The sequence below is a fragment of the Genypterus blacodes genome, unplaced genomic scaffold (assembly GCF_046128005.1).
Source record: "Genypterus blacodes isolate CSIRO-AG114 ecotype Tasmania unplaced genomic scaffold, CSIRO-AGI_Gbla_v1 ptg000120l_1, whole genome shotgun sequence".
NCBI lineage: Eukaryota > Metazoa > Chordata > Actinopteri > Ophidiiformes > Ophidiidae > Genypterus > Genypterus blacodes.
The window spans coordinates 2391841-2417382 of NW_027466923.1; the positions used below are offsets into that span (position 1 = coordinate 2391841).

At 43.8% G+C, this 25542-nt stretch overlaps 2 protein-coding genes across 7 annotated transcripts; both read right to left on the minus strand.

The window, feature by feature from the left end:
* Nucleotides 1-1067: 1067 nt before the first annotated feature.
* On the minus strand, nucleotides 1068-17101 carry sugt1 (SGT1 homolog, MIS12 kinetochore complex assembly cochaperone). 2 transcript variants are annotated; one of them, XM_076162289.1, is made up of 13 exons: nucleotides 16989-17101; nucleotides 16837-16885; nucleotides 15314-15404; nucleotides 14986-15055; nucleotides 14828-14898; nucleotides 14539-14592; nucleotides 12115-12143; nucleotides 11882-11904; nucleotides 11475-11571; nucleotides 10055-10162; nucleotides 3479-3569; nucleotides 2456-2628; nucleotides 1068-1779 (listed from the first exon to the last, which is right to left on the minus strand). In XM_076162289.1, the coding sequence occupies exons 1-13, from the start codon at nucleotides 17000-17002 to the stop codon at nucleotides 1678-1680; spliced, it is 972 nt and encodes a 323-aa protein (XP_076018404.1). In that variant the 5' UTR covers nucleotides 17003-17101; the 3' UTR covers nucleotides 1068-1677. The 2 variants fall into 2 exon arrangements, with proteins under 2 accessions (XP_076018404.1, XP_076018403.1); XM_076162288.1 differs by having other exon boundaries at nucleotides 11882-11907.
* A 408-nt stretch (nucleotides 17102-17509) lies between these two features.
* LOC143010079 (ETS-related transcription factor Elf-1-like) lies at nucleotides 17510-24963 on the minus strand. 5 transcript variants are annotated; one of them, XM_076162247.1, is made up of 8 exons: nucleotides 24717-24963; nucleotides 22155-22286; nucleotides 21941-22064; nucleotides 20615-20725; nucleotides 19960-20115; nucleotides 19796-19870; nucleotides 19507-19699; nucleotides 17510-19367 (listed from the first exon to the last, which is right to left on the minus strand). In XM_076162247.1, exons 1-8 carry the CDS (start codon nucleotides 24768-24770, stop codon nucleotides 18725-18727), a joined length of 1488 nt encoding a protein of 495 aa, XP_076018362.1. In that variant the 5' UTR covers nucleotides 24771-24963; the 3' UTR covers nucleotides 17510-18724. The 5 variants fall into 5 exon arrangements, with proteins under 5 accessions (XP_076018362.1, XP_076018363.1, XP_076018364.1 ...); XM_076162248.1 differs by having other exon boundaries at nucleotides 22155-22438; XM_076162249.1 differs by lacking the exon at nucleotides 24717-24963 and adding an exon at nucleotides 23060-24688 and having other exon boundaries at nucleotides 22155-22438.
* Between the last annotated feature and the right edge of the window lie 579 nt (nucleotides 24964-25542).

Genomic DNA, 25542 nt, shown 5'->3' on the forward strand with positions numbered 1-25542 from the left:
CCCACGATGCAAAGTGCTTAGCTCCTTTTGATGTCGCAGAGCTGCCTCAGGCGGGGGTAAGGGGTACGGATGGAGGCGTAGTGCGTGTGTGTGTGTGTGTCTGAGTGCCACGGATAGCAGAGTGTGTGTGTGTGTGTGTGTGTGTGTGTGAGTGTAATGGAGCTGGAAAGCCAAGAGTGCCTTCCAGGGCCACAAATGGGCGTTTGATCGTCACGAGAGATGAAACCATGTGTGACGACTTTAACACTTAACTTTGCGAGGGGCTTGGTGATGAGGGTAGAGAGCTGATCCATATTAATGCTCTCGTGCCTCAGCAGGACGCTCCCTCACGGCTACCGCTCTTCAGACGCTGGGTCGCCACTTTATTAGACACACCTGTACAAACCAATACAAACCATCAGAGCAGCCTGGCTATAAATCCCACCTTTGTAAAGATGACATCGTTCACTTCCTCTTAGGCAGGTGAAGTAGCAGGTAGGTGTGCTGTAATCACGGGCGTTTGTCGCCACACCGCAGCAACAAATTCAGTACAAAGATTGACTGTATCTAGGCAACGCTAAAAAGGTATACACACAAAACCTCAGACGTGATTTTTGACGAAGAATTCTACCCCATGTGACTTAGAACAATACCGTCTTCACAGCACCACCGACCACGGCTACAGTAATTACTCCTGACTGAATCAACACCATCATCTTAAAGGTCAGACTGCAGCAAGGCTGTTATAATGGATTGTATGTGCTCGACTGAATCTAATAATAATCTCGTCAACATCTAAGTGGCCACTCAGACCATGTGGCTGAAGGCCGCTTTCCCACAGCTCCAACCCTAAATCACTGCTCTAACTATGACCACATCCTCTCCTCCGGACCAAACAACTCCAGGCTCTCAATCCGTGATACACAAACCTCGGTTCTCAAGCTGTAAAATGCATCTCAAGTGACCAGCAACTCAACACTCGATCCACACAGAAGCACCACGCACAGCTTTTTGTTTCGAATTGTTGGGTGTTTTTGTATCCGATAGATCCAATCTCAGACTTCCTGAAATCATAGAGGAGACAATGCTTGTGAGCCAAACAACAAATCTTTTATTTACACTGAGGCTTCAATCACACCAGGGATTGGTCGGTCAGGCTGCTTACAGAAAGAAAAACTTCATGGGCAAGAAATGTTGTAGTAATGTTCGTAGATCATCTGAAATGTTTTCTTATTTTTAACATCTTTACATTTTTATACAAGTGGCCATCGTGGGGCATCCTAAGTGGCTCCCAAATCAAAAGGCAGAGGGTGTATGAGAAAGCTATGAGGGACTGAAGATGAAAGAAGAATGACCTCAATACAGCGGATCTGAAAGCTGAATTGGAGCATCTTCAGTCAAAATTAAATCCAAACTTAGTTCCCTTTAGAGTCCGTTGGCTTTTAGTCGTTCGATGATGTAAACAAATCCAAATGATTTGACCTCGTCTGCTCATAAAGCTGCAGCAGAGATCATCCTGAGTATGGATCAGTGGTGTCGTAAATACGGAGGGAGAGACCAACTCAACACAGCTGTTCACAGGTGAAAGTGGACAAAAGACGGACGTCAAAACGGGGCGAGACAAAAGCGTGAAAGTGGGGCAGAGCGAGAGAGAGCGATAGAGAGAGGGCTAGATTGGGAGAACAAGAGGTGAATTGCTCAGAACTTCTTGAACTCCACGTCGTCAGGTGGGCTCATCTCCACTTTTCTCTTGCCCACATCTGTCCAGTTGGTGCTGAGGACCGTACCGCCCGACTCCATCTGCACACGGAGACACAAAGAGCCCACACACACACACAATCACTTCACTAGTTACACAACAACGCATGACGCCTATGTGACTGCAGCCTCTTTGCCTCCTCTCCACTCGATACTACATTTGGATAACTTCTTTGCATAAGGTTTCACTTCTTCCTATTGGAATCAAGATGATAGATCGGCTTTACTCTCCTATAGGTTTCCTTCTCCGTCTTATTTAAATAGTTTAAGTAATAATAAAATCAAAACTCCTACTCTACTAGTAAACCAATAGTCGGTGTTAGAAATTCCAATAAATCCCCTGGTGTAATCGTACTGCAGCATGATGAGATCACATTGTAAATATTACAGAATGCTGAGTCGCTGCATTCGTCAGTAAATACGTGCTGGTGATCATGTGATCTTACACTCTGGCAGAATCTATCACTTCTGCCTCATTCTATAGTGCTCGTGCTGCAGTTTCTTCATAATAAACGCGTTACAGAAATGATTAATTAAAGTAATTTCTCCCTCTTTCTGTCACTCATCTTGTGGTTTATTGGAGAACACGTTTCAAGAATGCAGTATAAACACACACATGTTGTGGTACTGCAGTCGAACTCTCACAGGATGCTTGATCAGGCAAAGTAGTATAATAGAAGGAGGAAGGAAATGGTCGCATCTCAGCTTTCATACTCACAAAGGACTTGTTCATGGCTCGCCGGACCTCGTCATTGCCGTCGGTGTAAATCTGCTGGAAGAGTTGGTTGAGTGCAGAGTCGCCCTCCAGTTTCTCGCTCTTCTCCTCCTCGCTGATGGCAACGACCATCTTGTCCCAATTGCGAGTGTGGTGGGACGATGTTGGGTACTGGTCTGAGTGAGAGAGGAAACGGCTTTCACAGTTAATGTTGTTTATAACAGGCATGCACTGCTATAAATCCAATCAGACTCACCTAATCAAAAGTGTTTTAGACAATCAGCTTAATAAGGACAGTAATTCAGTTATAAATAAAACACAACCAATGGATTATTATGACTTTCCCTGACTTATATCATGATTTTCCTCAGATTTTCTACTACGGCTACATGGGAGAATCACATTGTGTCTACGAGTATTTTCTGGATCAAATGCACACCCTATAATCCAACAAGAGATGAAGAGCCCTTAATGTAATCCGGACTCAGATTTACATAAATATAGACGGACGTTTTTAGGTCAGACACGCGACACGTTATAGAATCACATCAAACACGCTGAAATGTAACAGTGGCTGAAGTCGTAAGCAGGCAGCTGTGCGGGCATCTTAGAGCTTTTGTTGCTGTGTGGGAAGGACAGTTTGGCTGCCCACTTAACTTTTATTCCCCCGCCCCCGTCCACTCCTCTCTTGCACACACATCAACGTATACACACACACTTACATAACTAATTAATCCCGTCAATAATGGGAACGTGTGGGCTCAAATACTGAGTCATATTTCGCTGTCATACCTTTCCCTTTCCTGCCTACCTTCACTGTCAGACTAATGAAAGACTCTAGCAGAGCTCCACTGCCCACTCTTTGTTTAGTGCCGAACAGACAAAGACAGGAGACTAAATTGATCTTTCCAGAGAGAGAGAGAGAGAGAGAGAGAGAGATGAGAGGAGGACGAGAGACAAAGAGATGAGAAGAGCGACAGACTCAAAGCTGGAGATAGAGCATAAATGGTTAAGATGAACACTGACTGGGAGTGAAGTGTTTGATGTTGGAGTCCTGTCCCTCTCCCTCCAGCTTCTCCCACCTAATGGCATCCGTCTTCTTAAGCTTGATCTCCACCTGAGAGAGGAGAAGGAGGAAGAAGAAGAAGAGGGAGCACAGAAAGCGAGGGAACAAGAGAGATAACAGTGTTTAACAAAACGCTCAGAGTTTTTTTTTTGCACAGGACAAAAATAACACTCCCATTAGAGTGACATTTTAGAAAGTACAGGACAGCACATCGTTATTGTGGCCAGAAAGACGGTCTGTTCGGTGCTGTCATCAAATCTGCTGGCAAGTGTGTGTGTGTGTGTGTGAGAGAGAGAGAGAGGGCGAGAGAGAGCGAGAGAGAAAGAGAAAGACATCAGGGATATGCGGGGGCACAGCTCAATCTCAAACCTCACTGACAGAAGTACTGCACTAACGAGATGCCTGTCAGCCAGAGGGCCGGTATGAGCGGGAGAGAGAGAGGGAGAGAGAAGAGGGAGCGAGCAAGAGAGAGAGAGAGAAGAGGGGGGGTCCTTATCCCACACCAGCAGCATCCAATTCGAATCATTACACCGGGAGAACATGGGAGAGCCGGAAAACAATGAGAGGCGAGAGCGCGTGGACACGCTCCTAACACCAAACCACACTGACAGGGCACATGCCAGGGAGACACGCAGCTTCATCGCTACGCATCCACCCACACCCATTATGTGTGCGTGCGTGTGTGTTTAATATGTGCAGCGAGTGCATGTGAAAGACAGCGCTGGGTATGTCGGTGCAATTAAGGAACATTTCTGCTCTGCTGGGCGATGTGATGATTCATTTATGAAGGTGTCAGAACAGACGAGGGAAGCGGCAGCAGACAAGGTTGGAGATAAGTAGGCAGGGAGGTTGACTGACACGGAGTGAGGAGAGCAGATTGAGGCAAATAAGATGGTATGATCGCTGCTACCTCCTGCTCCTGCGATGAGCTTGTGCAAGTAGCAGCGGCGATGATAGATTACTTTGGTGTGTGTCAGCGGTTTCTTACACAAAGAAGCTCGCGCACAGCAAGACATCTGCGCCGTGTCCAAAATTAACTTTTGGGCCGACCTGCCAACGGCTGCTTAGCTAAAAGAGTCTTTCTCTGCTGAAACGACACGTTGATGACATAATAATTAATATTTAACTTCCGTATGAATATGCTGGCCGGCTTCCTCTGAGTGTCGTCTCGTTTACTCACTCGGGTTATGTGCCAATTAGGAAGACGCCAAATAGACTTCCAATGTTTTTGGAGCAATATGCTACATCTATAAATACAAGATGGATGGAGTGGTAATAACTCATCTTTCTGGATGGTAAGACCCAATCGCCTGCCTGTGGTCTGTGTCATCTCTATATCATCAGCCCCTTCTCTCTAAACAGGCTCCTTAATGGGCAATGTAACTAATGACACAGAGGGTCAATGTGGAAGCAGAAACAGAAATCAAAGCTCCCGTTTCTTCTACTGAACTAAATCGAGTCCCTGTATGTCTCTGTCCATCGTTCCCGGCTCTGCTCTGCTCTGTACTGTGATAGTTTAACGGCCACATCTGACTGAAGGCCACACAAGTGACCTTCAATAAAAGTGTGTGGGAAAAAGTTTGGAAAAGGTTTGAAAGTTTCATTGACATCTTTTTCTGAAATTTTAGAGAAATAGAGAGACAAACGAGAATATCTCATTTTCTTATTTCACAATTGTTTTGACGCAAAATCCATGCCATTTTCAGAGAAATATTGCAATGAAATAACTAAAAAGTTTGGAAGTGAAATAACACAAAGGTAGCACAAAGGAAATCACCGCTGTCATTGTCAGTTCTTCAGTCAGAGTGAAGAGTGTTAACAACCACTGTCAACCAACATTTGGAATTGAGTTGTGTTGTATTTTGCTATTCATACTCAGAAACTAGGCTGTGATGTTTGTGCCCATCAGACGAGAATATAAATAAAGTAAATTTGTGGCAGGGAGTGACTCAAAGCAAATTAACGTGCAGCGTTTCAGAGTTACCAGCCAGTGTTGAAGGCGAACAATTTCACTCTTGAATATGTTTATGGAATGAATATTGTATGACTTGAGCCAATACGGTGTGTGTGTGTGTGTGTGTGTGTGTGTGTGTGTGTGTGTGTGTGTGTGTGTGTGTGTGTGTGTGTGTGTGTGTGTGTGTGTGTGTGTGTGTGTGTGTGTGAGAGAGATAGAGAGAGAGAAGGCTTATGCATGCTCCTGGGCCATACAACATTAATCTGCTGTCACATCTGTGTTTCCCTGCTTTTACGGGACATGAGAGGCCAGGCGCCGTGTGTGTCTCTCTATGCGTGTTTCGGTGTGTGTGTGACAGGCGAGGCGCTGGGTCCTAAAGGGATGTGACAGCAAAGCCACAACTAGGCGCCACCACCCAGGACTACAGAGGCTGCACTGAACAATACCGCACTAAGCACACATATGCATATGCACGCACACAAACAGGCTATTTACAGAGGGGCGACTGTGTCCCTGGTCCAGAGAGTTTTTGTAACCCCTACCCTCCTCCCCTCTGCGACTCCTCACACAGCCTTCTGATTTTCCCAGAGCCATGCAGATTTCAAAACAAACTCGGCCAAAAAGGCGGATAAATGAAATAAATATAAACATTCTTAGATGCTGACAGCCATGCAAATTAAAGAGGGGAGATGCCACTTCAGCTATTTGCCAAAAGGAGATGAGTTTGGAACTGACTGAACAAGCGAGGGTGGCTTCAAAATTGTGTGTGTGTGTGTGTGTGTGTGTGTATGTGTGTGTGTGTGTGTGTGTGTGGGGTGTGTAAGACGTCTGTTCTGATCAAACACACTGGTATGTAATTGGCTCCCCGTTGTCGCTGTGACCCCTGGGGTTGGAGTGTCTGTCATGGCAGAGGACAGGAGGAGGTCGCACTGATGGTAATGTGCGAAACACGACGGGCACAGGCACGCACACACACACACAATACCAATACTGTGTAAATGGCAACTATGCAGTAAGATTACTGTGTGTGTTTGTATGTGTATGCACAGCCATGCCCGGCTTAGCTTCCCCCTGCTAAGTTGTCTTTAAAGACAGCGAGGAGTTGAAGCGTAAACACTGTGGAGCGACGAGAGCGGGGCAGCCTATTACAGAGACAGGCAGAGGCACACTGCTGAGGAATCACTGGTGAGGAACAGCTCTGGGGGCAAGGCATTTATGTTTTAACACTCATTAGGGATACATGCCAATCTAGACAAACTTGATTTGCTGATGCCGATGTTCATTTGGCTTCGTCCCCCATTGGCACGTTGGCTTCGTAAGAATTAAATGTAATATTTAAAGGAGACGGGCATCAGTTTGTTGGGGTCTAACGCCGCCTGTCTGGCCACATTTCATCTGCGCAGATTAAAAAAAGAAGCAGGAGCTTTTATGCCATCTTGAACCTTGTGAATGCTCCAATTACCAGTGACGGCTTAAGAACTCAGTGGCGCGTGTGTGTGTGCGCGCATAAGGACCGCGTGTACCCGTGAAGCCCGGTGGACCAGAGAACAGTCAGGGCTTTGTGAGAGGAGAGGAGAGGAGAGGAGGGCTTGAACTCTCCTCTCTCTCTCCCTCTCTCTCTCTCTAAAGACTGAGCTTTGGTGTGTAGGTGTGTGTTTTGTCGTAGTGCTAGGTGTATATCTGAATTTGTACCGAGAGCAGCTGAAAGATATATGTGTGTGTGTGTGTGTATATATATGAGGGGGTGTTAATAAAGGAGAGGGAGTAAAAGAGAAATTAAAAAAACTGACAGTAGAGAGATGAAGAGCAAGAAAGCGGGGGTGGGTGGGGGGGGGGGGGAGAGAAAGTCTAAGACCATCTTCAGCCGTGGTCTCTAAGACTGAGCCCTTGTTTAAACTGCAACCCACGTGCACCTCTGGTATGCGGTGCCTGCTGTTGCCATGGAAAAGTGAGTGTGTGAGTGAGTGAGTGCGTGTGTGTGTTGTGTGTGTGTGGTGGGGCATTACTTTTTTTCCCTTGCTTCAGAGTGTATAGAGATGGAAAGGCGAGCAGTCTTCTGCTTCTAAACTGCTGATGTGAACAGAAACAGTGGCTTTCTGTGCAGGTCAACCTCCACAGCACAGTGGAGGCGGTTGATATGATATGATGAGCGCGGCCACGCACACGGCAGGCTGTTTACTCCTTACGTAAAAGTGTGCAGCTTACAACCTAATGAACTGATATTTAGTCCAGATTTACTTAGCGAATAACACATAGAGCTGAGAGAGGAAGCTCGGGGAGATGTTAGGTCTAATACGCTGAAAAGGTCATCAGGCTCTGTCACAATAAAAGCAGCCGAGGGTAAGCAGGATCCCCAGGAACACAACAGAGGCTTGAATCTGATGACTGCACTGTTTAGCTCGTGCTTAGGCTGTTTTTCTGTACGGCTGATACTGGTGTTCTGCCGCAACGCAAGCAGCTGTGCATAGAACAAAGGTGCCGTTTTACCTTCAAATGTTTGGAATCCCACCCAGTAAGCAGCAGTGAGCTTATGTTAATTCTTGAATAAATTATCTCTGTTTGTCTCTTATTTTAACTCGTAGGCAAAAAACGATCAAACTAAGAGCATAAACACAAGCATGTCCTCTTATTCATCATTGCATATTATTGGGCTTTTTTAATGTTTGCCCTGAAAGCGGTGTTATAGTTTTTCATAAATCAAACTATTCACAAAACACACCTTCACACAAACGTTTCAGTCTGACACTAAATCAGAGCGTAGAGCAGAAGGCGTCTGACTTGCAGTAGGGTTCAGTCCCTCCCCTAAAACTGCAATTAGAGCTCAAATAGCATGATGGCTGTGTGGGGAGTCAAAGCAAGGTAAGGTGACTCTTTCTTTACCCAGAGCTGCTTCTGGCAACCCTTTAAAACACACACACACACACTCTGAACATGCTTGTGATGAGACCTCGGTTCAGTTAAGGGCGACTGAGACACTGGGAAACCTATGTTAGTTTGTAATCGAGCCTCTGTTACCTCATCGAAAAGCTAGATCCAACAATAACAGTGTGAATCGCTGAAAAACAGATCTAGTGGCTAATAGTACTGACAAGGCAGAAGCGGTCAGTTGCCCGAAAATTAAAACTTTTAATTCTCTGCAAAGTTTCCCGGAGAAAAACAAGAAGTAATTCCCACAAACTGCCTCTAGATCCACAGACTAAGACAGTGACAGTGGTCTAAACCCTTAGCCAGCACATATTCAGCCAGCACACTCATTAGCCCACATCCTCTATAATAGACACTAATTAGTCTATAGTAAAAAGTACCCTCCCTACTCATTAGGCCTATAATCACCTTCAACAGTGGTGAGAAACTCTCAGTGGCTACTGTCCTAATATAAGTGTGTGTGTGTGTGTGTGTGTGTGTGTAGGAGTGAGGATTTGTGTGTATGTGTGAATCTCCTGTTGGCAGCTGAGATGAACTGGGCTAACGTCTCCACAGGAGCCGTACTGAATACACAGTGTGGATTTGCTTATTTCTACCCTTCGGTGAGCTTTAGCAGCATTAAGGAATAAGAGGCGCGGCTTTATATTAGTGAGGAAATTAAAATGTTAATCTCTGTGTGATAATCGATGTAATAAATAGTCTTATGTTTCAGAGAGCGAGGGCTTTCTACTTCACATTCTTTATCTGACACTTGGTATATAATCTTTTTTTAACAGCAAACGTAATACACATAATGTCACATCATTTGTAGTTACGCCTTTTGCATTTCAATGTGATGTTTTCTTTGTAGTGTAATAATAATGTTCCCTGGCATCTGTTTCTTTATATTGGAGAGTCACGGCGGCAACAGCTTGCCAACAAACAGCATTTTATTCCAAACGATTCCCAACAATTCTCTGTGAAATTCACTGACTTCATTGACTTTCAAAAACTGGAGCGCTTCCATGACCTAAAACATTTCTTTTTTGTGGTTTGATGTTTTTAGCGCAGACAAATTGTGACGTGGTAGACGATCAACTTTTCCACAACAGCTTTGATTGCTGCAGAGAACAGAGGAACCAGGATCTAATACGTGTGTGGAACACCAAAGGACGTTCACATTCCCTTTGACTGGACCTCTTCAAATTAAACACCATGACACATGAGAACCCAGTGGCATTCATCTTCTGCCCATACAGCACATCTGTCATACAAATATCTGCACGTGGCGAGAGAAAGCACTTTTAGTTTGAGGTCATTTTGTCGTCTTTCATTTGTCTGGGTGATGGTCAGCCGACACGGTGACAGCAGAGAATCGGAAGACAAAAGGTTTTGTCCCGTGAGCTCCAATATCACAGATGGTACATCAAGATGGTTTGAGGCTTTTTAGTGTGCAGTGGGCCATTAAAAACATTTTTGAAAGCGTGCCCATCTGAGACATGCAGTTAGATTCTGATTTGAGAGAATGTTTGTCTCACATCTAAGCCCCCGAAAAGCCCCAACACAGCACAGGCAAAAGAACAAAACATTCAAATTTAAACTGGTTTTCCCCATCCCCCCCTTCTCGGAACTTTGCATTTCAAGACTTCAAGGCCACGGAAGAGGACAAGTGTGATACCTTGGTGGTTAGGATCTTGAAGTTGCTCTGTTTGGGGACAACGGGGTGCAGGAGGTGAAGTTTGAGGCAGTATTCCTCTCCTGACGCCAGCCGTATCGTGGCATACAGCTGGAGATGACAGACATCGGACCGTTAGGAATTAACTCATAAAGGTGCATACTTAACTGGACTTAATGACATCCTATTTGATAAGATAGACACACAGATTGATAGCTATACTTTATTGAGCCCATGAGGGAAATTATCATGACTGATCAAGGTTAGCAGGAACATACAAATATGATGTAAAGTTATTCAGTGCTAAATTGTCTTGAAAAGAAGAGGAGGAAGAAGGGGACTGAAGGTGTCAGGGTGTCTTTGTGAATAATCATCAGAGACGGCGGTTTGTAGCTCTGTCCCCTTCAGCCAGAGTGAGCGGTGATGAGAGAGGGATCAGACAGCTCCTAACAGCCTGCCACTCACTAAGAATGAGCGTGTTGTCGGGTGGTCAAGTGGGTGAGTGGTTTTAAGTGATATGGCCTCTTTTGTGGTCCAATCCCTCTCCCTCCTCACACTGCACAAGTGCTGCCCTCAGAAAGAAATAGCAAGAAACTTCAAATTTGACAAGTGAATATCTACTTGTGGTCTTGTGCGACGTGTGGCCGACCAGTGCATCAAACTGGACTGTTCCCATTTTGGGGGGAAATAAGTCAATCATTGGGAATATAAAAGTAGAAGGTCGTAGTGGCTAAAGAAGCCTTTGTACAATTCCATAAAAGTTCCAAAGCCAATTTATTTAATGCAAAGTTTGTAGGTAGGCAGCTGCTGCATTCTCAGTCGCCAGGGAAATAAATGGAACCACCGCCTTTCATCTTTAATTTGTTTTGCATTCATTGATCTAGTGAAAAGAATATATGTGCATCACACCACAATGTGAGAACATGGAGCCAGTGTGTGGTTCTGCGTGAACCACTTCTTTTGAAATAGGGTAAACTCAGTTTGTTATTCTATTAAGAAAGACAAAGTTGCTCCCTGGGGTGCCCTCCGGTTACCCTTCTGAGGGATGGAGGGAAAGAAAAATAAGAGAAAATAAGAGAAAGGGAAACTTCCCTAGGGGGCTCTGTGGCTGATGCTAGATCAGTTATTCTTTCTATCTACATACAATTAGGAGGATGGAGAATCTGGGTAGGGTAAATTGCTCTCAGATCTGTACTTTGGGGGCAATGTTAACAAGGCACCACTGGAGGCAAAGTTGGGTCCGTGGGGAGGGAGTGTGCGTGTGTGCGTATGTATGTGCGACCCATCTAATGGGTCCCCCTGAGGAAAAGACCCATGAGCAATCCAATCGCTCTTCACAGTCAAACACAGAAAAATCCCTCTCACTTATTTACATCCTAACCAGAGCCCATTCTCTTATATAAGTGTAAGCGTGTGTTTTTACCTCTTTTTCAGAGAAGTTGACACAAACGCTGTCCTTCGGTACGTTTTTTGCCATGATTGTGATGATGACTTGAGATTCTGTTTGGTACCAGTCATGTCTGGGAGAAACACACAACAGTTTGAGATGTCAAAATAGGAAGGTCACATGAAATGCTTCTTAAAAAATTAGATATTTAGATAATTTTGTAAATGTGGATCACTTCTATAAAGCAAGTCTGTGAGTCTTTTATTCTCTTAGCAGTACTTTTATCATGAGGGCTTGAAAACCGACTGAGGCTTCATTTAATCAGTTTGGTTAGAACATTAAGCTGGCATAACAAAATGAATCTGAACCCATTCCAAAGCAATTATGCATAAAAACAGATTTCCTAGTGATTGGACTCAATGCACTGACGTTTATGCACTTACTTCACAGGTGGAGCTGTTGGTGTCTGCTTGATCATTCAGCCCCAGAGACAAAACAATTAAAAGAGAGAGATGTGGTGATGAGCAAAGGAGGAAACAACCAACACACAAAGGAGAAAACAAAAGGAAGCTTAGTAAGGGTTCCTTGTCTGGAGCAGCAGCAGCACACACAAGGCTGACGCTCTCTAGCTGAGAACAACAACAATGCCCCCAGGTGGCCTGGCAGAGAAACTCACCATGCTGATGCTGCCATTCTGCGTCTGTTCTGGAGAGAGGGGGAAGAAAAATGTGGGTGTGGTAGGTGGAAAGGTGGAAAGGTGGAAATGCTGTGGTTAGAAGGTACACCTTACTCTAGTTTGAAATGTGACAATCATACAACATCGTGTGCAAACCTATATTTTAGCATTATACAGAGACAAACTCACTCAGGCTTGCCATCAACATGCTTACTGGTCCATCCATGCCCGCTAAAAGCCCCGTGAGGCCAAGCAAGCCTGATCACCATTTACCAGCATGCTATCATACATTATTTACTTCATTAGAGACACCGGGAGAGATGAGATGATAGGAGGCGTGTTAATGTTGTCTTAAAGGGGTCGCGTTTGAAATGGGAGGCGGGGGCGCTTTTGAAGAAAAAGATTATGTGTCTGAGTTTGTGTATTAGCATATGGAGCAGAGGCACCAGAGTTTGTGGGAATTTACCAGGTGCTGTGTGTGGTGATGGGAAGGGATGACTACTGGTGTGTGTGTGTGAGAGAGTGAACACAAATCTGGGGTGGTGATGTACAGTGGGTACGGGAAGTATTCAGACCCTTTGCAGTGATACTTGAAATTAAGCTCAGGTGTGTCTAATTACAATCGCTGATCACTGAGATGTTTCTGCAGCTACAGCAAGTCCACCTGTGGTTAATTAAATTGATTGGACCTGATTTATTGGCGCTTATATATCAATATAAGGTCACACAGTTTACGCATTTTAGTGCAAAAAACAAGACATGACATTAAAATAAATGCCTGTAGAGCTCAGGGACGGAGCTGGGGAAGGCTAGAACAACATTTTTGCAGCATTGAAGGTTCCCAAGAACACAGTGACTTTTGACATTACTAACACTTCCTAGAGCTGGCCGCTCGACCAAACTGGGCAATCAGGGGAGAATGGCCTTGGTAAGAGAGGTGACCAAGAACCTGAGAGTCACCCTAGCTGGGCTCCAGAGATCATCTGTGGAGATGGGAGAAACTTCCAGAAGGACAACCATCACTGCAGCACTCCGCCTATCTGGTGCTTTATGACAGAATGGCAAGACGGAAGCCACTCCTGGGTAAAGGGCACATGAAAGTCAGCACCTAAAGGACTGCCAAAGACTTTGAGCAACAAGATTCTCTGATCTGATGCAATGATCTAAAGATTACACTGTTTGGCCTCAGCTTTATACAGCACATCTGGAGGAAACCAGGCACTAATCTGCACAATACCATCCCAACAGTGAAGCACAGTGTTGGCAGCATCATGCTGTGGGGATGCGGGGGTGTTTTTCAGCAGCAGGGACTGGAGACTTATCAGAGTTGACGGCAAACTCAATGCAGCAAAGTACCGGAATATTCTCATGAAAACCTGCTCCGGAGTGTTCAGGACCTCAGACTGGGCCAAAAATTTACCCTCCAACAGGACATCATACCCAAGAAGACTTAAATGAAATCACAACAATGGAAAGGGGCTTGAATACTTTCAGTTCCCACAGTATATTGAGACGCACGCCTGATAGTGTGTGTGTTTGTGCACATGCAGTCTTGTGTGCATGAGTTTGAAAGGCTTTGGTCTCATTGGGAGGTTCAAACATCAGTAACGTTAACTTGAATGAATCATTCAGCACCTGGGAATGCATGTGTACACGAGTGTGAAGTGTGTTTGTCAAAACTCATACTCTTGTTTACTTGAGATGAACCAGAGGGCCCAGGCATCAGATACACAGCACCCAGACATGGCATGCATCTTTTATTGGACTAAGCAGCTCTGGCAGTCATGAAGGCTACCAGCCCACAAATGCAGAGATGCCAGCGTGGTGTGTGCTCATTATTCTGATTGGGTCGGTTTAGTCTGTAAAATTTGGTTTAGTATTCCAGTGGAGGAAATAAAATGCGATGACAAACACAGAAATTGAGACGTGTTTGAGAATGGATTTTGAAGTCTTACTTTTTTAGATTTAGGGTGTTTCGTCATTTTTAACAACTTTGACCATTAAAGGTGTATTTTTGCATTATAATCTTTTATGGTTAGAGCTTCCTATAGACAACCACTGCAGTCGTGTTTGTAGTCAAGTAATATACATCATACTGCAGGTGGACATCTGACTGTTAACACGAAAAACTGATACTGGTAATGTGAGACTAGTGTAAGGCCGAGCATACATTATTTAACCCTTATTTTCCCCCAAAATTCACAGCCACACACCAATATGAGGGTCGTGTGCGCAGGTGGCGACATCTAATAACTGCCTGATCTTGCACATCTGAAATTTCCCAAAATTCAACACTTATCCTCCTCAGTGTATCCCAGCAACACCCTCTGGCTACATCAACAAACAAGATGGTGCAAAGACAAGTAGGCTGATGTTTAGATCAGCGGACAAAATACGGACCAGTCATTTGGTAAAGATACTTACCCCCCATCATCTCTTCACTGCGCTTGATCCAGACCTCAAAGGATTTGTCAGAAACTGTGGAAATCAAAACACAGACTTGGTCATGTCTTTGCTTTATTTTTGGTACACAGTAATACATTAAGCACATACTAATTCAGCAAAGTTCATTTGAGTTCAAAACCTATCCAACTAACATGCAGGCACAGCTTTCTCAACACAGCATGAGGTTAAAAGTGACTTCTGTGATGTGTTAGTGAGATCTGATCTGATCTCTTTTTTTATATGTACAGCCTATCTCTTGTTCACTCACCATCCAGCTGGTGTCCCTGAGTGAAGGCTGCATGGGCTGGTTCATAGTGGTTCAGGTGGTACTCTGCTATTCTGCAAAGGGGAACAACGTTTAGCACCTACACAACCAGATCAACCACATTATTTCCCCTCATTCTCACACCCGTGTCACATACACACCCTGTTCGCATGAAGGCAAGAGGAAGGCTGGGTTTTAGCTGCTGGGCTTTCTTGGCATCATCAGCTGCACCTGAAGAGCAGAAGACAAAACAATCATCTTAAATACAATATATATATAAATTCATCTAGGTTGCATAACTTCACAAATAATAACTCCACTTGTCTGTATGCAAAATATGTTTATCACAACCAAACAGAACAGACAGATCTTTTAATATTCTTGACTATAAGGAGGACCTCTATGTCCCACAATCAAATATCATCACACAAACTAATTGCTGTGTTAATTCTTGTATAAACCTGTTTGATCGCATGCATGCAGACTTACAGCTGTAGTTCTGGAGAAGTATGTGGGCGTAGGCACGCTGACAAAACCACTCAGCATTGTTGGAGTCTCCTTGCAAGGCATCATTAAGTGCCTGGAAAGAAAGAGGCTCTCAGAACATACAGTGTTGTTTTGATTCAGGGAGAGTTGTTCTGTTGATCTGTTCTTGATAAAAGCCCTATTAGGGTATACATCTTAAAGCAGGTCCATCTGACATGCAGGTAAATAACATCAGACACAAAGGGAACATGGGAAAGACTCAACCAGCAGTGTTAAATAATTAAAAACTAGTACAAGTCTGTGCAACCACAGGCCTGTTGTTGTGGTATCGCCAATTTGCTGCCACCTTTGACAGTAACAACTCTCTCCAATGCCACTGAAACGATTGCATATGTGACGAAATTCTGCACTAGGTGACGAAAACGTATCTCTCATAAGACACTGGCAGGTAAACAATCACATTCCACTCGTCATCCCTTTGAAGTCTGTTGTCATGACTGCTATGCAGCACAGTGGAGGTACTGTGCATCACAGAAACACAAGAGAGACACCGGCAAAGTAACTTTCATGCATTTTACAAAAATAGATGCAAAGAAGCAAAAGTCCCCCAGGAGCAGAAAACGCTGGGTACTTTTTGCTGTCTCATATGCAGAGAAAACTAAAGGATTCCAGCAGTGTACAGACAGAACCAAGCAGCGAGTGCAGTGAACCCCAGCCAAGGCAGTGCTGAATCTACATGTACAGGCATTGGGGGGGAAAGTGAAAAGTTAAGTCTAGTCGTTGACTCTCAGGAGGAATATCAGACTGGAAAAAGATTCTGTAGCTCTGGCGTTTCAAACGTGTGAATTCTGACAGTGCACTCTAACTGCAAGCAACGCCTCTGAGACCTGATCCTCACCTCAACAGAGCTGAACGCTGAACTGTGTGGGCGCTCAATTAATATCAAGATATACTCTCTATCGAATATTGCCAAAGGATATAAAATATTGTGATTAACACCGAGCCTCACCCTTAAGTCTCTACAGAGTCTACTGAGCCAATAGCTTTTTTCTATTTTTTTTTATTAACTGTTCTCTAATCGGAAATTACGTTGAGAAATAGAGGGTTGGTTTTGACTGGAACAGAGACACCACAATTTATAGGTGACATTAAAGTACATTTAATACTAACAAGTCAACATTACAAGGTTGTAGAAGTTAAATTTTGAGTTTACTGTAAAGGCGAGGGCTCAAAATACCCTCCTGCTAATGTTATGACCGTAATGCTGAAGTAGAAAACACTTACGTCATGTCAACGTTACGAGTACCGATACGCTGCGCCTTTTGCGTAGTGATAGCATGCTATTAGCCGGATTTGGCTAGCTTGTGACAGCTCGTGACAGAAGGATCGTTAAGAGAAACTAAGAAACTTCACTGAAGCTACGGGTTAACCAACTTCTGTATCTGCTGGATAAACAAGTGTAATTCATATGACAGCTTAAAACAGGTAGCGGATAGCGAGCTAGCGTGTGACTGGCTAATGTTTACCTCCAGAGCTTTCTGTGGGTCTTCGTCAATGAAGCTATCTGGGAAAGTGCTAAACCAAAAGAAGAGACAAGTCACTGTTATTCAGCTGAACTTAAAAACAAATGTGTGATGTCTTTGTAAATCACCGAGTTCGTGTGTTTTGTTGCACTTGCCGTCCAGTTGCCATGGGTTTGTTGTGGATGCTCAGTGAGGCTGGAGAAGCAGGAAAGTTCTAGATGTGGAAACTGAAGGAAACGTGATAGCAGGCAGCGCGGAGCTCACTGCTAGCAAAGATAGTAGCAAGAGAGAGTAAGAGTGCTACTTACGACACCTACAGGCCTGGAGGACTCATGACACCACTCTGGAATAAAATGACCTTCCTTTCTTACTACAACAGCATGGATTTCTTTGACACAAATAATTCATTGTCAGTCATTCCGCAGTGGTAAACTTGACGAGGAGTATTAAAGACAAACACTTATTTTACTCACAATATCACATTTATTATATAGATTATTATAATATAGATATATAATAGAACATTAGCTTTAACATCTCTGGCTTGCAGACAATACACACAAAGGAACAGAAACTCCACCTCTCACAATTTCAAACTTTCTAGTAAAGCAAACAAAAGAATTTCCTGATAAATTGTTTATTTAGGAATAAATTGAAGGCCGTTTTGCATAGGGTCCAAAGGGAAAAGGCACACGCATAAGCAATTTCAAAACATGAGCCTCACAGAAGCAAGCCTAAACCTTGCAAGCTGTTTTCACAACAATTTTTTTGTTGGGTGAGACTATACAAAGAACAGAAAACACTGATCTTAGCATTAATTATTTAGGACCAGCCATTTTAACATCTTGCATAGTATATTTAGAGTATAAGTGGAAGTATATATGTGCAGCAAAACAAAAGTTTTACAAACCTGACAGAGAAAATGGCAACAAGGCACAATGTCACACATGTCCAAACATCCAGTATAGTATGTATCACAATGCATAAAGATAAAGGCTTTAGAGGTCAAAAAGGCACATATAAGTATAACTACACAGAGCGTATGTCAGAAAGGCTAAATAGTAGCAATACAATTCTACAAGAGGCAACAGTTTCAAAGTTGATTGTCAACTGAAGATGAATCCAAATACAGATACATTGATTACTGTATAAACAGCTGCAGTGCCACATGACTACTATATAAATGACAGTGATCCCTTATTTTTCAGCAACTCACAATACAAACAAATCAATAATCATTTAAAAAAAATCTGAATATGGAATGTTTTCCCTCAATAACCTGACAAATTCCAGGAACAGTGGAAGGTAGGATAGGCACTTAGGGAGGTAACATACAGCAGGAGTAAACATTAGTGCAAAAGCCATTTCCAGGCAGGGGAATGATTCAGCAAGTGAAAGTAAAAAAAACAAAAACCCAGAAAGATTGGGAAACAGGAAAAGGAAGGACAGAGGAAGAAACAGTGTGATGCTCAGATAATAAGCTCCATGACACTGGAGCTGAAGTGCAAGCAGGTGTCAGAGGCCTTAGGTTTCCAGTGCATTCCTGTCTTGGGTGTCTCATATGGGGAACAGTTGTGACAGATGACTAAGATATCGGACACATGCTTTGATGATTTACTTTTTCTAGGAAAGTAAACAACTGAAAGCTGTAAGGAGATTTTGGTTCCTGCCAATTTCAGGTCTGAACTCGTGTCAGAGAGGAAGCAATTATCTGGAATTCTGAAGGTTGACATTACAACTCACATCATTTAATTTAAAATACAAAAATAATCCTAGATCAGAAATATGGACCTTGGTGTCCAGATGCTGTCACAACGAGGAGCAAATCTGTAACTGATCCTGAGTGTGTACTGGCGTGTGTGGGGGAGGTTTGGTGGTGAAGGGGTCCATCTTATGGATCAGAGCTAGTAAAAGGCACCAGCTGTGGAGTCTCCTCTTGCATAATGGTTTGTCCTTGGTATTGGTGTGGCTTCCTTGTGTTGGCAGGTGCATGAGTTGTTGTCAGTCCGCCTTTATCATCTACAACCACCTGAGCTGCGGCCTGTTGCTCACACATGCTACCAAGCAGTTGAGCGGTTTTGAAGACTGAGGCACGGCCTGCAGGCTGTAGGGACTGGACCTTCTGCAGGTTCTGGAGGGTTCTCAGCATCTCGGCTGACACGATAGGTAAGTGCTGCTCCTGGATCAGGCTGGTCCCTGCAGGCCGGAGCACCGTTTCACGCTGACTTGTGGGTCGGGGTGCTGGCCTGGTCTGCTGTGTAGCTGGTGCTCGGTCAGAGCTAGCACAAGTCTTCTTTGGTGGTGGGTGGGACTCACCCTCATCCACTGATTGGTCACTAGAGGATAGTGCACTGTCATCCGGGTCATCACTCATATCTTCATCGTTGCCACTATGGTCATCATGATCTTCATCATCTTCCTCTTTGGTGCCGTCTCCATCTGTGATGTAGATCATGTCTTTGGGCAGTGAGGTGAACTGGTAGACTAAACGCTGGCCTTCAACTTTATTCAGTATCCCTCTTTGGTAGTAGTACCTATGGAAACACAGAGATGGATGGTTAACATCTACAAACACGCTGATTTAGAGAGTAAGATCCTTGACACATCTAATTTATTGCAATGTTGAGCATGTTTATGATTTGGTGAAGTTTAACCTCAGTTTTAGACGTGTACCTCAGTGCTCTGCCCATGGTCTCATAATTCATATCTGGCTTGTTCTTGTGTTTGCCCCAAAGTCTGGCCACTGCCTTTGAGTTGACCAACTTAAAGATCCCTGCGTGAGGATTAGTCCATTTGATGTAGCGGGGGCAGACCTGTCGATCCTGAAGCAACTCCATCAGGAACTGCCAGAGGTACAGTGTGTTTCCTAAAGTACAGACATAGGAAAATTAAACTGGTTGTTGGTTCTTGGTCTTTCAAACATTGAGAAATACATTTAGGTATATTTCCCACATGACCATACCTTTTTTGTGTCTGCTCTTCTTGATTTGTATGTCTGGTGGGGGAGACTCGTCCCTCCGATGTCGTGGTTTTCTACCTGTGTAAAGGCAGAACAAAGGAATAGCATTAGCCAACACACTAACATATACGCTTGTTAAGATACTGATAAACATGAAAATGACCGACTTCTCTTTTTGGTTTGTGGCTGTGCTGCAGTCTTCCTCGTGTGCAAAGTGTGCCACAGTGGTTGGTCAACGGCTCCAACAATCCCCTCTACTGACACTGTCACCTGGGTAACAGGGCTAGTGATGATATCACCCAGTGATGGAAGGAAGGTCTGGGCTGCAGGGGGGGGGGGGGCATACACATATTAAACTGCAGAGAACAACACAGGTCTAAAAATAACACACTGCAGTCAAACATGTACAAAATCAAAAAGCACAGGAGGTCATGACTGAAAAGGGCATCGGCGCTGTGCTGACAGGGCTTAGCCTAACATTATACCGCTTAGGCACATCAAATAAAACAAAACAACAACAGAAAGGGTGGCGGAAAATAGACAGTTTGGGTGCTACATTTGGTGTTCTCAGTGTTCTCTCACACAGAGGCTGCAGGCACCCAGCATGAGACAAGTCTAGGGAAGAATATCACAGTGGAAAGACACGCCCCTTTCAATAGGTGGTCAACTGTCAATTTGACCCCACCCCCTCTCCACAGGATGGAAGTACCTAAGTCCTAACAATAAGCTGGAAACCCTGTGCTGATACATGTGTGACTAATATAACTCAGATACCATGCTGTGTGTATTCACATGTGTGTGTGTGTGTGTGTTGGGGCTTACAGTAGTGTTGCTGATCCAGGGAGAGAGCATCAGGGCAGTCCATATTGAGAAGAGAGTCAGCAGCAACAAGTGTTTCCATGGTCTCTTCATCTCCACTTTCAAATGGCTCCACTGCAACCCACAGAAGAGGAAACAGACAAAAACAATTGTCAACAGGTGGAGTTTAGTAAAAGCAGAACTGAAGGCGTTTGCCTATTTGCTACATTATTACATGACCAAGACCAGATGCGCAAACACGTGTTTGTGTAATTGAGCACAGACAGCAGCGTGCACATCATCATATCATCAGAATGGAGCAAAGCATGGAACCACAAAGCATCTGCTAGCTAACAGATGCTTTCCTCGGCAGAAAGTACGAGAGCTAACAGCTAACCGCCAGGGATACAGAACGAATCGCCAAATTTAAAGAAATAAAGCAGGTTGCAATTCTGAAGTAAACGGTGCACATGTTTTTGGCGGCAGTCATCGATAGCTACGTGAACCGAGCCTCGGCAGTCACAACTTTAGCTGTCCCATCCATAAACAGAACCGGAAAAACAAGTCAAAACAAAGTAATAACTTACTTTTACTTCCATGCACCGGTGCTAAAAAAGCCATGGCACATGCGGTGAAAATTCATTCGATTATGTCTACATCCTAATATAGTGAATTTACTGACTTTTCAGGCACAAACAGGAATGTTTTGTTTCACTTCCTGAATTTTTGAGGAGGGTGGTCCTCCACGCGCTGCTGTTCTTACTGCGCATGTGCAGCAATAACGCTCGCGCACAACGGCCAACAAATTGACCTCATACATTTAAATGTTTTTAGTTTATATTATCCTAAATGAAATGACATAAGATAAAGTGCAAAGAGTAATCCCACTAGGTACATTTCATTGAATGAGAAATGTTAAATATTACATGGTGAAATTAGAACATACACATTTATATAACTCTTATGCAAGTTAAAAGACTATGATGATAATTGTAAACATAAGTCACTTTCAGACCCACAGTTTGTGACTAAAGTAGGAACTACTTTATGTAGAGATTCTGCCCCCATGCAAAGTAGGAAGCACATGCATGTTAATGGAGTGTCATGGCATCTATGTTGAATGGTAAACCCAAACCCCCAGTACCTCTCTCCAACTAACACAATCATTTTCCACCTCTACCCACACCCGATTAGATTCGAGTGTTCAGCCAATCAAGATCTGGGAGGCACCAGGTGCTGATTGAGTGAAGACCTATACATTGTTATGATTTTATTCAAGTAGCCTACTTTTTAATGCCTTCCTCACTGACTTAACTATACAGAACTACATGAATGTGTGTGTGAGCTGACCTTCCAGGAGCTGTTGGTGGTCCTCCCCTGCTCCGTGCTCAAATGTTAGACCTGAATAAGACATCAGGTGTGTATGGGGGACCTGCTCCACAATGACTGCTGGGTAATCCATTTGCCCCACCAGCTGCAACACACAGGGAACGTATCAATTAACACAAGGAACACACACAGACTCACGCCGGCATGCATGAGTGCGCAGAGGTCGTTTACTCACCTGTGACATGTTAACATGGTCACTGGCAAAATCAAAGATGAGCTCTGACTGCTGCAGCATGGTGATGATTGCCAGTGTAGATCTAGCACGTGAAATGCCCCTCAGAAATATGATGAGCAGTCTGTTTCCACACTATTAAATTCAACCATGGAACATAGAGGTTAGCACATTTATTGACCAGAGACAAAAGGCGTCACAGGAAACTCATGTTGGCGTGTTCTGTTTTGACTCTCGATGAGGAAGTAGGGGGGGTGCTGCTAAACTGTCCTGTGGTCTGACTGAACCTGTAGGGGAACAGAGAGAAGAGCAAATGTGTGTGTGTGAGAGGAAAGAGCAACCACACAGTGAGATTACAAAACCTGTTTGGGGTAGAGACTTTATAATAAAATCTAAAAAGACATCAAACAGTATTTTTACCTCCAAGATCTGTTTAAAATATCTCATTCGTCTGCTCTTATCTTGCAACTGAAGAGGCAAAATGAGCCACAGGAAGGAAGCTGTTGCCTTGTCACACGTTCTAGGACGTGTGTGTGTGTGTGTGTGCATGTGTGTTTGTGCATGCAGTATGGTCGGAAGTAAGGCAGTTAAATGTGGTACTTGAAACATTAACACGTCTGTCCACAGTATTCAAGGTTACCGGTATTTACTTGCACATTCCTTATAACTCGCCTGTCAATAGCACATTCAGCGCTCCAAAACCAAACAAGGAAAAACAATTATCTTTCCATTCTATCCTCCTCTAACTATGATCTTCTCCTTGTCCTTGCTCATTCTCTCCTTCTTGTCCTTGCTTGCTCCTCGTCCCCGCTGTTGTACAGCAAATCTTACTGACACATCCCTGGCACACATCCACTTTACAATAGATCTCATTTAAGAGTTTAGAGTTTTGTTCACAAGTCTCTTACCTTTGAATCCCACAAGCCCTCGCTCTCTGTGAAACAGGCAGATATTTATACACATCTATATTTCCACTGTCAGAAAGAGAGAGAGTGTGTTCGTGCGTTGCTTTGTCTTTGTGGGTGTGTGAGCGATGCACATGTTTGGGTCAGTTATCACACAGGAAGCACAGCTCAGTTAGGAGGCACCGCGCTTCCTGAGCTCTAGTGCCAAACCACTGCCAACATCTCTGCCAGCAAACAGGCCGCTCATTTTCAACATCCTCTGATGTTTCCTTGTGCTCAGTGATTAGACAGGACATGAGACAGAATCAAGCTTGTGATGCTTTATTTATTAAAAAATTATCCGTGAAGTATTTGGCTTGACAGAGTGGTGAGTATTTTTGATCATAACATCAAAATCACATCTTGTCCGGCGTGAATTTCAATGAGAACAAGTTGTAATCCTCAGCAGAGGCTAAATGTGAGCTATATCAAACACTGATATGTTTATGTCAACATGCAGAATAGATGAAATAACCAAAACTGTGGGTAATTAAGACAGTGAGTCAAATTGATGCTGATTCTAGAAAACGCTCCTCAATCCTCAAAATTTACACCCACAAAAAGCTAAAAAAATAGAAAATAGCTGGAAAACATCTTCACGTTTCCAATATTATTATTGAGTCGTCCTGTTAGCCAAAAGTCATTTTAATGGGCTTGTTTGTTGTTTACAGGCTTGGCAGGAATAAATACAGCATTTTTATAGTGATGCTTATCGCTGGCAAATGATAAATCAGACGAAAAGTAGAAAAATGATCGTATGGATCATGTGGTGATGTGACCACAACACCTGTGTTTGCTACTGCTTAGTTCTTTGACTGGTGACTGCTGCTACTCTACCGACCCTATATGTTGGTTGCTGCTGTGCCCTGTAGGCTGCTGCTGCTGCTGCTGCTATAGAAGAGTGTGTAAGAGTGTGTAAGCCTTTGTTCATTAGTTCCCTGGTCACATAGGTTTGTCTCTGTGGCCTCTGCAATGGGATCTGAGTCTGTGAAGTGGCTGCCAGGCCCCTAAGGACACTGATAAGCCCCCATAACATTCATTCCCCAGTTAGCGTGTGTATGTGAGCGAGAGTGAGATAGAAAAGTGTGTGTGTTTGTCTCTGTGTGTTATGTGTGTGTGAACTAGGCCAGGCTGATAACAGTATGGCAGGCGAGGGAGCAGCTGATAAGCCTCTCTTGTTGCTTGGGGTAACCAGGCTTCGCTAAATGAATACAGTGTAATGGTGTGTGTGGAGAGGAGGAGAGTGGGAATCAGGGAACGACAGAAATGGTCACAACATTTCCGTTTTACAAGCTTCACGCTATGAATTTGTGTGTGTGTTTGTGTTATAGTATAAGCTTTTTGTGCAACTTCCAAGTCATACACAACAACTTTTGAACATTTGTCTCAGACAGGGTGTCAATTCAGGCCTGCTGCCCTGAAGCAGTCGTGCACAGAGACTCATACACACCTTCTGAAAAACACTTTCACTTTCCCTTTCCCCTCAGCACATGCCATGGAACACCCAGTACCATACAGTGCCGTCGCCTAAGGAACAGATACTGCTGTTTTGTCAGATTAAATATTTGTTCTTGTATTGACCAGAAGCGCGTGTTGTATACATCAGAAGCAGTGTGCTTACCTTCTGTGTATGGCGTGTGTCTGTGTGTGGCTGAGCAACAGCTGGCTCTAACATCCAGAGGAGGAATAGAAATTGCTCTCATCCCTTCCGTCAGAGTAGGAGAAGCTGCATCTGCTTACAAACCCAAGATCAGATTCCTCTTTTTTAATTTCTAGTTATGACAGCAACATACAGACTTTAGATCAATGTCGATTGTGTGTTAATTTTTTTCCTTCCCTTCAACTCTTGCCTGTCCTTGCTTCCTCTTTTTTTTTTTTTTTCCACTGAGAGCTCCTCCCCCTGTGAGATTTGATTGGTTACCTGTGTTGTGAGTCCAGGTAACCCATAGTGACCATTGTCAGTGTGGAGCAAATGTAAACACCGGTGTATTTGCAATGTAAAGCAGCAGAGAGCCAAGCAAGCAATCAGCAAACAATAGCCTGTTTTGTTTCATGAGGGGGGAAAGCACAGAGATGAAAGAATCCATGTGTAGGCTATCATTGCTCATTATAACATTGTGTATGATATCATTAGGGCACCGTGAACTTAATTATAGAGGCTGTTAAAGGAGCACGTTGTGGATTTTACGCGGCAATTTCAATTCTTTAGGCACTATTAATCATATGAAAGCTTTTGTGTCTATAAAGGAAAATGTTCAAAGACAAGGAAGCCACTAAAGCCACTCCTATAGCTTTAAGTAAACTCAAACTTCAAATTTGGTTTGGGTTTAGTTTAGTTTAGATAGTTAGATGATTCATAGAGCCCTCACCTAAATATCAATAACTAATGTTTTTTTTACACTTTAAGTGGAATAACACCTATACTTAAACACACACAAACACACACA

What these genes read in the sequence shown, in the direction of transcription:
- LOC143010079 (XM_076162247.1), bottom strand. Translation starts at nt 24,770, where the DNA reads ATGTTAGAGCCAGCTGTTGCTCAGCCACACACAGACACACGCCATACA. An exon ending in ACCATGTTAACATGTCACAG is followed by an intron (nt 22,065 to 22,154) that starts GTGAGTAAACGA and finishes TGTGTGTTGCAG; the next exon opens with CTGGTGGGGCAAATGGATTA. An exon ending in ACCATGGGCAGAGCACTGAG is followed by an intron (nt 19,368 to 19,506) that starts GTACACGTCTAA and finishes GTGTTTCCATAG; the next exon opens with GTACTACTACCAAAGAGGGA.
- sugt1 (XM_076162288.1), bottom strand. An exon ending in AGAATGGCAGCATCAGCATG is followed by an intron (nt 11,908 to 12,114) that starts GTGAGTTTCTCT and finishes TGAATGATCAAG; the next exon opens with CAGACACCAACAGCTCCACC. An exon ending in CATCAAACACTTCACTCCCA is followed by an intron (nt 2,629 to 3,478) that starts GTCAGTGTTCAT and finishes TCTCTCACTCAG; the next exon opens with ACCAGTACCCAACATCGTCC.